We start from the raw sequence: 10,793 nt of genomic DNA on the forward strand, positions 1-10,793 counted from the left end.
AAAGCTCCAAATATCAATAATTAAAATCCAGAGAAAACAAGTTTTCATTTGAGATTGAAATATTTCAATGGAGAAAACGCATCTGACGTCAGGCATTCCACAACCTCGAGCTGAAAACAGAAAAAGCCCAATCCCCTTTATTCTTCAATTGAGTTTTGGGCTTCAACAATAAAAGACAGTGTACTTTCAGAATATATATTAATATAATCCCAAGGTGTATAGTGGCTGTCAAGGATTTTCCAATGGCTTGTCGTTATCCAAATGACCTTGAATCGCCAGAACTGATATGAAGCCTTTGAAATAGTAAACAGAAAGTTTTGAAGCTCAAACTGTGACTTTAGATATTGCTTCCATGTTCAGAGCTCAAGCTGGTGATATTGGCGAAAGTGAGAGACTGTAAGTTTTGAATGCTTATATCTTCTAAATGCGAATTTGTGTCATTATTTTGGAGCAACACTAGCTTATAGATAACAGTTAGGCTAAAATATTCATACTAAAAGTAAAAAAAAAAACTTACATTTTGATTTCATTTAACACCTTATACTTTGCGCATTGGTTTACAGATCTAAATTGGCCACAGCTTGTATTGTTTACAACTGTAAACTACCTGGAAGGAGAAATAAAGTACATCAAAGTAAATGGATTGGCTAGCAGTTGACTCCAATTCAATCATTGTACAGAGGAGACAGTCAGAGCTGCAGCGCGTGTCGCATTTATTCAGCAGCGCTCAGCACCAGCGCGTGTGTTGTGTGAATTACGCGCGCGAGAGAGGAGAGTGCACGTGAATATTCAGCAGTGAACTCGGAGCTCAGTGCGTAATACGGAGACGCCGGGAACCCCCAGTCTACGAAGGAAGACATGGAAGTTTGCAAAGGACGTTTGCTGGGCATTTCGGTGGCCGTTGCTCATGGATTCTTTTCGGGATCGCTTAATATTTTGTTAAAATTCCTCATTACGACCTATAACTTCACGTATCTGACTTTAATTCAGTTTCTGACCAGCGGCACTGCGGCTCTCACATTAGAGGTGCTGAGGAGACTGGGCAAAATAGATATACCACCCTTCAGCCTCCAGTTAGTGAAAGTTTTTGCGAGTGTGTGTATTTTGTCAACTTTGCAGTCCACGCTGACCCTCTGGTCTCTCAGGGGACTGAGTTTACCCATGTATGTTGTGTTTAAGCGATGCCTGCCCTTGGTAACGTTAGGGATTGGAGTGTGTGTGTTGAAGAATGGGTTCCCATCAGCTGGGGTGATCACAGCAGTTCTCATCACCACTGGAGGAGCAGCACTGGCTGGTAGGAATATTTTGGACATTTATAGATAATATATTAGTTCTTTATTTCTTTATATTAAACTTGTAATCAGTTTTTATTGTTAGTATTGCACATACCTTAAAGTCTTGGGGACAAAAAAAAAAGAAGCCTATTGCCAGAGTGAAAAAAGAGAAATCATTTCCCACTATAGGGGCATGTTGTCACACTATTTAGGGGAAAGTTTTTTAAAATAAATATATATTAAAATAAATATTGTAATTTATAAAGTAGTTATTAAAGTGGCATAAGTGTAAAACAAACATGACCACATACATGTGACATTTATGGACAAACAAATTCCCTAGTTTTCAAAACCAACAGCTACAAAAATATTAAGTAAAAAAAAATATATATATATATATATTATTTTAGGTTTGAGGATAAAGATCGTAAAGACTACTTAATAAGGTTTTCTAGATATTTTTTTAGATTCATATAGATTTGCATGCATTTGTGTAATTGGTCCTCTGAATCAAAACCTATATACAGCCAGTGTGACAACTTGCCCCAGTTTGATGACTAGCCCTCCATAAAGTCTAGAATCCAATATAGAATTAAAAGCATCTACACTAATCTTGCCTAATTGCTGTCTTGTCCATAATATGAGATTCTATGCATGTGATGTCTGCATGAAATATTTTTTTCTCATTTCAGTTTCATTTGAATGAACATAAATCATGTATGGCGCAGTCTCTTTAACTCTGCACCGTGTCGCTCTGTTCTTGTGCAGGTGCCGGAGATCTAACAGGTGACCCTTTTGGCTACGTGACTGGCGTTTTAGCTGTGATTGTCCACGCATCCTATTTGGTACTCATCCAAAAAGTGAGTGCAGACAGTGATTATGGGCCACTCACGGCCCAGTACACCATAGCAGTGGTGGCTTCTCCTGTTCTCTTCATCTGTTCCATTGTAAGCATGGATGCCATTGACATGTGGACATATGAAGGTTGGAAGAACCCGTATATCACAGGAATCTTCTGTACCTGCATCATCATTGGCTGTGCGATGAACTTTACCACACTACACTGTACATATATCAACTCGGCCGTCACCACCAGTTTTGTGGGGGTGGTCAAGAGTATAGCTACTATCACCGTGGGCATGCTGGCTTTCTCTGACGTGATGCCAACCAAACTGTTCGTGGCAGGCGTGGTAGTGAACACTGTCGGCTCCGTCATCTACTGTGCGGTCAAATATCACGAAACCAGAAAGAAGCTGGCCTACCAGGATATGGATGAGTCCGCTAAAAACGTTGAACTTCCAGGAGAACCTTATGTGGAACCAACCAAGCCTGATGGAGATACAGAAACTGTTCCAAATGGTCTGGAGAACGTTCCCAATGGCACCCTGACGCCATCAGCTGATGGCTATGACCAGGGTCCCGTTCGTGAGAATAAAGTGGCAGAGTCCATAGAATTAGAATCAGAGGATCCTACGAGACAATCTCTGAGCGACAGTTATGTAGGGATCTGGAGATCCATTCGCACCTTAAAGGTCTTTAAGAAAGACACTTTACTTAATAATATGGAGGTCCAAAGTCCTTGATGATTGGTTTCACAAAGTGCATGATAATTGTTGAAGTATTGTTGATGGTGTGAACAATGTTTGCCTTTTTCTCTCCTGAACATGATTTTATGAAAAACATTTATTTTTTATAAAAAAAGATCTGTTTGTACAGTAGAGGGAGTAAAATCACATGACAGATGAGCCAATTTATTGACTTAAAATAAAATATCATTTTATTTTAGGATCAGTTTGAAATGACTATTGGAAGAAAAAAAAATCTAATATCTTAATAGGGATACTCCACCTAAAAATTACTGTGTGACTTTCTTTGTTCTGTGGATCATAAAGATATTTTGAAGAATGTTGGTAACCAAACAGTTTCCTTTCCTATTGACTTCCACTATATGGACAAAAAATACAATGGGAAGTCAATGGGAACCAAAACTATCTTCAAAATATCTTCTTTCGTCTTCCACAGAAGAAAGGAATGACATGTGTGGAGTATCCATCCCTTTAATTGAATTGGATTGCTTTTATTTTGAATGATTATTTATGTTTCTATGCACGTAGTGCCTGTGCCTGCAGTGTTTTGTCTACGAATGCAATTCTTGAATAGGAGGCATTGGATTTTCCCATTTGCATGTAGAATGTGAAATTAATTTGAAATGATTTTACATCAAAATTATGTTCTTTTTGTATCAACTTTAAAAACATGTATAATACAGGCTTCCCACCAACTGCTTTAGCTTGATAAAACCTCTTTAACTTCCAACCATCTAGGAGACCAACCATCTTAACAAAACAATATAGAGTTGGAGATACTTTATATCAGTGATTCACAATTGGTGGCTCACAAGCAAGTCTATTTTGACAATGGGACAAAAACGATTTTTTATCCAATAATAAAATTCAACTAAACTTATAATAATGCACAGTTAAGACAGAAATAGTTAAAGCAAAATGAATAGGGAAGGGACAATGCTACTCATTTTTGCTGCATTTTGCCAGATAAAGCAATGTCAACATTGACTGGCTGCGTGACGTGCCTTCAATCTCGATAACCATTAACACAATTATGCAAGGTAAAAGAAAATATGACCAGTCCTAGACTATATTCAATACTTGCAGCAAGGATGCATAAGGTTTGAGCCGTCCATCATGTGTTTCGTGATTGTGGATGAAATCAAGAGACAAGAAAAAGACAAAGCCTTTTGGGGATCTGATCACATCAGAACAAATAATCAAAATAAACGACATTTGTGTTTACTTTTGCGACAACTGTGTTGGGTTGCCACTGGTTGTTCAATCTTAAAATCTTGAGTACTGACACAGCTGAGAACCACTCCATGATATTGAAGTCAATATCTATCGATCTTGTGTTAGCTGACTTCACTAAATGTAATGTTGGATGCATTTGAGTGGGTTCCTATCAGCAAAAGCTTTAGGGACTGACTACTGAAAATGCAAAACATAGAAATATATATTTCTACATTTAGAAGCTCTACAGCATTTCTTAACACACACACACACACACACACACACACACACACAGTGAACATGCCTCTTTAGTGTACTTGCTAAAACAAGAGTATCGGTTGCTTTCACAGTCAGCACTTTACGGTGGGATAATACATCCAAAGGTGCCTTTCAAAACTTTTTTGGGGGTTTGCTAGCATTCGTCATTTTCAGTCAGAGAAGCATCTCCTTATCAGCTCACAGGGAACATTCTCAGAACTTTGGCTAAAGGTTTTCTTAAAGTTGAACAAACGTTCTTCCAGTAACGTTAATAGATTGTGCATTCAAAGTTATCTTTAATAATGTTCTCAAAACATTAGCACAATAACAATATATACACTGTACTTAAAAATGTAAGGCAGCAACTTTTTGTACAATCAACTTGGATGTTTAAGTCATTTCAACTTAAATTATATTAAACAGACTTTAAAAAAATGTTGAATCTAAGTTGTACAAAATTGCAATGTAAAAACATATGTTGTCACAACTTATTGATTATAATTCTTTACAGTGTATACATTTTCCTGAAACAATTTAGTTGGACGTTCATGTAAAGTTTTTTAAATGTCACTATTGTTTCAGAAAACATTCAAAAATAACATGTTTGCAAAATGATAAAATGGAATCTTCCCTTAATGTTTTCATAACCAAGAATAATAATTAAAAAAAATTTAAACTGCCGGTTTGCAAAAGCAATAGTTTACAAAATTGTCTCAAATTTTGCTATAGCTGGGTTAATAAATAAATGTAAACTTCAGGCCTCTCAGAACAGTATTATATGTTGTTGCACTCGAGCACATTCATGTTATACTATCCGTGGCTTTCCTCCATTTAAAATCATCTTTGCCTGACAGTGAACAAGTGAAAACAAATAAACTTCTCGTGAGAACCAGGTGCTTTTGTTATCATTTTTCAGTTATAATAGATAGCACAGCATGGAGTATTATCTTCTTCATTTTGCTCAAGGCATATTACGAAAAGACAATTTGCCAGACAATATAGCACAAACCCTCAGAGCCAAACGTATAAAAAGTTAATGTCATGCTTGAAGCCATGTGTGGGAAAGATGTGCTTTGTGGTGTTGTACTGATCACATTTCATACTTTTCATGAAGCATTTGTTTGGTTTTATGTTCCCATTCTTAATATGATTTATGTCCAGTGGACGTTTAATTTAAAATGCAATGGTCAAATAGATATGTCCAGGACAGATTGTTCTTTAGATTAATGGCAACAGCTGATTTCCTCGCCTAACATGCAACATCACAGTCAATATAAAGTACAGGACATCTGTATATATTTTGTATTGAACAGGAATTTGGGTCATTGCTGTTTTAATGGATCATTCTTCTCCTCTAATCTTTTTCTCTCTCTTTAATCAGCACATTCAAATCTTGAATGTAAAAGTGATTTGCATATCTTTACCTAATCAGGCTGTTCATGTCTTTGCCTTCAAGTGGGTTTTATTATCTCTCTTCTCTGCCCTGAGAATTGAATAGAAAAGCTTGAAAAATGGAACTCTGCAGAGAAACACAAAAATAAAATAAAAGCATGTTTGTTCAATGGGCCACTTGGTTATCTTGGCTATGGCATAGCAGAACATTTAAGAAATATTGTTTGCACGATTGTTCACCCAAAAATGAAAATTCTGTCATCATTTTTACCCTCAAGTTTCTTTCTTCTGCTGAACATAAAAGAAGACATTTTGAAGAATGTCTGTAACCATAATGGGACCCCATTGACGTCCATAGTATTTTTTTTCCATACGGAAAGTCAATGAGGTTCGTTTATCCATATTTATCTAAATATCTTTTGTGTTCAGCAGAAGAAGGAAATTCATACAGGTTTGACACAACATGAGAGTGAGTAAATGATGACATCGTTTACATTTTGGGGTGAACTATCCCTAAGCATGCATGCATATTGCCATCTAGTGGACATAGGTGTGTTCATCGCATCTGTTGACAAAATAATGGTGTTGCAGTTTTATGATACAAATAAGCTGTTGTGTAGCACTTTAAAAATAGGCTAATCATTAATAAGTAGGCTATATGCTTAAGAGACCAGTTTATGCACTTCACGTGTATGTATAAAAATACATATTATGTTTCTAACTATTTCAGTTAATCTACATTGAATGTGCGCTATTTTTCTACTTTTTACACCAAAAGAAATAGCGCAAACCCTTCCGAAATAAAAGGCGTCTTGTTGTTTAAAAATATTAATGAAAACGAATAATATTATAGAATTAATATTAAAACAACACTGGCCTTTTTATTTTATTCTTTCATTTTTAAATTTTTATAAGTTTTTATTCGGTTTAATTTACTGTTCTTTCAGATTGAGAGAATAACATTTCCACTGGAGAATAAAATTAGGAAAAAGGATCTGAAAAAATAAACGAAAACCCACGCAATCAGTTTTGTCCCTCTACGGACACTGTTGCTTGCTTGTACGTACGTTTGACGTCAACCAAACCGGTGAATTTTGAAATACGGGCGCGTTTTTCAGCATCTCTATTGTAATTAAAAAGAAATATTTACATTATCTATATGTTATATTACGAATTGTGGTTTGATTTTTTTGTGTTTAATTGGTTGTGTATAGCGTGACTAAACTTGTGTCTAATGTTTGTCGAACGGATTGTGGTAATTGTTATTGTAAGCAAAAATATGATCTTTTATTCTTTAATTTCAGACAAATGGAGGCCAGCAAAGAATTACCTGGTGCCTTTAAAACGCCTTGCAAGCCTGCAAAAGTGAAAAGTCCAGGTAGAGTAGTCTTTAAATGTCTGAAACTATAATTACGCTACATCTATATTTACACGTTAACGTTATTGGCTTTCTCATCATCGAGATGGTTTTGATCCAAATGTGGTTGTTGGTTAAAGTAAGTTAGTAAATGTGGATAGGAGCAGGCTTCACTCAATATATACACTTCAACTGTAAGAGTGCTGGCCTAAATAATTATAATACATAAAGTGGGAGAGAGGCCTCAATATGCTTCAATATTTTTTTTTTTTTTTTTTTAAAGTAAGTTAGTTAATAATGTCTTCGATGTGTTGTTTGCTATCAGCCGGTGCATGTGGAACCCCAGTCACCATTCCTGCCTCTCCCTTCATGAAGAAGCTCGGCTGCGGGACTGGAGTCAATGTCTATCTCATGAACAGGTTCATACATAAGATTTGATGCATATTTGTACTTCCTACTCCATGTTAATGTAATGGACAAGTTTAAACATCTATGCCAATATTAACATCAGGATGGGCAAGCAGACTCATTCACCATGGGCCATTAAGAAGATCAACAGCAAGTGTGAAAAAAGCCAAATGAATGTTTATCAGAAGCGTCTGACCGAGGAGGCAAAGATCTTAAAAGACCTGCACCACCCCAATATTGTTGGCAAGTATTTCTTTAAAATATCACAGGTAAAGATAAATATAAGGATTATAAGCCAAATATCTTTCTTGTAATTCATTTTTTTTAAGGCTTCAGAGCTTTTACCACAGCAAAGGACGGCTCTAAGTGTTTAGCGATGGAGTACGGTGGAGAGCAGTCTCTGAATGACCTCATTGAGAAAAGAAGTGAAGAGGGTCTTCAGGCGTTTCCAGTGGCCACTATCGAAAAAGTGGCTCTTCACGTCGCACGTGGTTTACAGGTGTGGTTGTGAGTCATTTGTACATTTAGCCTACTTTTTAGGCCCGTTCACACCCAGTACGATAACTATAAACTAAGGCTGTCGAGGTTTTTAGGGCTTTTTGCACCAAGAACGATTACTATTTAACAATAAAGATATAGTTTTAAAAATCGTTCTAGATGTAAAACAATAGCAGACCCCACACCACAACTATAATGATAACGGTACAGAGGAACGATATTGTTGGAATCATTTTCACAACGATTTTTTTCCCAGCAGATGAGTATGGAAGCTTTATTCCACCATGGAATAAAAAATACAAAAGCTAATTGTGACACTTTATCTCACAATTTTGACTTTATTTTTCAGAATTTCAAGTTTACATCTCACAATTTTGACTTTTTTTCCCCTCCCCTCAGTTATAAAGTCAGAACTGCGAGATGTAAACTTGAAATTCTGAAAAATAAAGTCGCAATTGTGAGGGAAAAGAGTCAGAATTGCTAGTTTAATAAGTTTTAAGGGGGGGAAAGTCAGTTCACAATTCTGACATTTTCCTGCAATTGCGAGTTTATTTCTCAGAATTGTTTATATCGCGCAATTCAGACTTTTTTCTCAGAATTGCGACTTCATATCTCGTAATTTCGAGTTTATATCTCACAATTCTGAGGGGAAAAAAGTCTGAATTGTGAGATGTAAAGTCACAAATACCTTTTATTCAGTGGCAGAATCAAGCATCCATAGAATTCATCCTGATTTTAGAGCCAGACGATATAACTGCAGCACATACTTATAATACACAACAATATTGTGCGTACGTGTAGACACTAATATTATAATCGTTATAATTATCATTCTTTGTGTGAACTGGTTTTAATGTTGATCATCTGGATCATTTTGAAAGTGTATCCAAGGATATCGTTCCTCTTTGCCATTATTGTTGTAGTTGTGGTGTGGACTCTATTATTTTACTTGTAGAAAGATTTTTATAACTGTTATAATTATCGTCCTTGTGTGAACAGGCCTTTACTACTTTTTCCATAATCAAATGTAATTATGATGTAATCCAAAGCTCCTACAACTGTTTTGTTGTTTTTCTTCAGTACCTGCATAATGAGAAACGGCTTTTGCATGGAGACATGAAGTCATGCAATGTTGTCATCAAGGGTGACTTTGAAAGCATCAAAATCTGTGATGTTGGTGTGTCACTGCCACTGGATGAAAACATGCAGGGTATGAAAAGACTTAACATGATTCATTTTCCTTCATTTGTTAATTAAAAACACAAATTAAGAAATTAAGTATAATTTCAAACCCATCTTTCCTCAGTGAGCGATCCAAAGGCCCATTACATTGGGACGGAGCCCTGGAACCCTAAGGAAGCCTTGGAGGATGGGGTTATCACAGACAAAGCTGATATCTTTGCATATGGACTCACGCTGTGGGAGATGATGACACTTTCTGTTCCTCACCTGGAGCTGCTAGACACTGAGGGTGGTGATAATGACGATGGTAAACTTACTGTAGTCAAATCCATGTGCTATTTAATATCCTATAGCGAGTAGATGTAGCACTTTTCATACTCTTTCGAATCATCTATTCGGTCTTTTTCTTAGACGACTCCTTCGACGAGGATGGTTTTGATGAAGATGCGTATTACGAGAGGCTGGGAACTCGACCGGCTTTGGACGCAGCCACTCTTGGAGGGTCTTACCAGAGGATGGTGGAGCTCTTCTGTCTCTGTACTGAGGAAGACCCTCATAAAAGACCCTCTGCAGCTCACATTGTTCAGGTGCTGGAATCCAACAACCAGCTTTGTGACAAAAACAGTGAGGTCATTACAATTGATTAAATTCACTCCCATCAATGTAAAATATATTGGTATGTTTACCGGTTGGGTTTGGTTTCTGCTCTGCTTTTCTGTCTATAATTTTACTTTGTGAGCGGTTTCTTTGTCACATTGTAAATATTTTTCTGTTGAGGATTTTGTCATGTTACATATGTTCGTATGTACTCTGTTGACGTTCAGACATTTTCTAGATACTGTAGTTTCAGTGCAATTTGAATTAAAGTGTCTATTTGAACTATGGTCTTTGTGTATAAAATCAGCACACCTGACTCATTACTTGATGGGAATTTTTAAGTTCTTACTGACCATAATTAAAGTAATTTGTGTTCAACTTAATGTTGTTGCGCGTTTTTCTTTACAGTATGTGTACTTACCTAAGAAAGTACTGGTTAAAAGGTAAATACATGAGTTAAAGTAAGGTTTAAGAGTAGGTTCAGGTTTACAGATCTGAACTAAAATAGTCTTTTTTTTTTTTTTTTTTTACAATTTAAGTTTGAAACCTCTGCTCATTCTAAAGCATTTAGCTAATTCTTGTAGAATGAATGCAAGTTTTTAATGGGCAGACTAATTGAAAAACTTTTAAAATGTCATTGCACCACAAAACAATATAAAGTTAACTAGAAGGCAAAAGGGTAATTACAAACTGAAAACTTATAGTGATCAGTCACCTAAGCTGTATAACTCAGTTTGATTCACAACAAGTACAAGACAAAACATATGAACAAGACCATTTATTTTAAAAAATATGTACAAAGGAGCAGTTCAACTGAACGTTTTTGTTCATTTTACAACCAACTTTAAGGAATTATGACAGCCTAATTTTCCAAACAGGAACCTTTAGGACCTGCTAGCTTACAATAATCAGCCAGTATTTGTGAAGTAAACCATGCCTTAAATATGAATTAATGAACTCAGCATTAAAGACAAAACATCAGTCTCTAAAACACAGTAAAATGAGATGTTTATCATATTAGACTGA

At 36.1% G+C, this 10,793-nt stretch overlaps 3 protein-coding genes across 3 annotated transcripts in view; 2 read left to right on the top strand and 1 right to left on the bottom strand.

Annotated features, from left to right (window-relative positions):
- Positions 1-740: 740 nt before the first annotated feature.
- On the top strand, positions 741-3,553 carry slc35d3 (solute carrier family 35 member D3). Its single transcript, XM_084432359.1, has 2 exons — positions 741-1,294; positions 2,043-3,553. The coding sequence occupies exons 1-2, from the start codon at positions 859-861 to the stop codon at positions 2,855-2,857; spliced, it is 1,251 nt and encodes a 416-aa protein (XP_084288485.1). The 5' UTR covers positions 741-858; the 3' UTR covers positions 2,858-3,553.
- A 3,193-nt stretch (positions 3,554-6,746) lies between these two features.
- pbk (PDZ binding kinase) lies at positions 6,747-10,145 on the top strand. Its single transcript, XM_084432454.1, has 8 exons — positions 6,747-6,853; positions 7,030-7,103; positions 7,408-7,501; positions 7,594-7,733; positions 7,820-7,989; positions 9,069-9,198; positions 9,295-9,477; positions 9,582-10,145. Exons 2-8 carry the CDS (start codon positions 7,034-7,036, stop codon positions 9,815-9,817), a joined length of 1,023 nt encoding a protein of 340 aa, XP_084288580.1. The 5' UTR covers positions 6,747-6,853; positions 7,030-7,033; the 3' UTR covers positions 9,818-10,145.
- Positions 10,146-10,531: 386 nt separating this feature from the next.
- esco2 (establishment of sister chromatid cohesion N-acetyltransferase 2) overlaps positions 10,532-10,793 on the bottom strand; it is a 4,428-nt gene continuing 4,166 nt past the window's right edge. Inside the window, exon 11 of the mRNA XM_084432444.1 lies at positions 10,532-10,793. This exon is cut by the window's right edge and continues 243 nt beyond it. The gene's annotated coding sequence lies outside the window, so the exon portion shown is untranslated.

Source organism: Rutilus rutilus, assembly GCF_951802725.1.
Source record: "Rutilus rutilus genome assembly, chromosome: 15".
In the NCBI taxonomy this organism is placed as follows: domain Eukaryota; kingdom Metazoa; phylum Chordata; class Actinopteri; order Cypriniformes; family Leuciscidae; genus Rutilus; species Rutilus rutilus.

What these genes read in the sequence shown, in the direction of transcription:
- pbk (XM_084432454.1), top strand. Translation starts at nt 7,034, where the DNA reads ATGGAGGCCAGCAAAGAATTACCTGGTGCCTTTAAAACGCCTTGCAAG. An exon ending in AATGTCTATCTCATGAACAG is followed by an intron (nt 7,502 to 7,593) that starts GTTCATACATAA and finishes TATTAACATCAG; the next exon opens with GATGGGCAAGCAGACTCATT. An exon ending in GGGTGGTGATAATGACGATG is followed by an intron (nt 9,478 to 9,581) that starts GTAAACTTACTG and finishes TCTTTTTCTTAG; the next exon opens with ACGACTCCTTCGACGAGGAT.
- slc35d3 (XM_084432359.1), top strand. Translation starts at nt 859, where the DNA reads ATGGAAGTTTGCAAAGGACGTTTGCTGGGCATTTCGGTGGCCGTTGCT. An exon ending in TGGAGGAGCAGCACTGGCTG is followed by an intron (nt 1,295 to 2,042) that starts GTAGGAATATTT and finishes GTTCTTGTGCAG; the next exon opens with GTGCCGGAGATCTAACAGGT.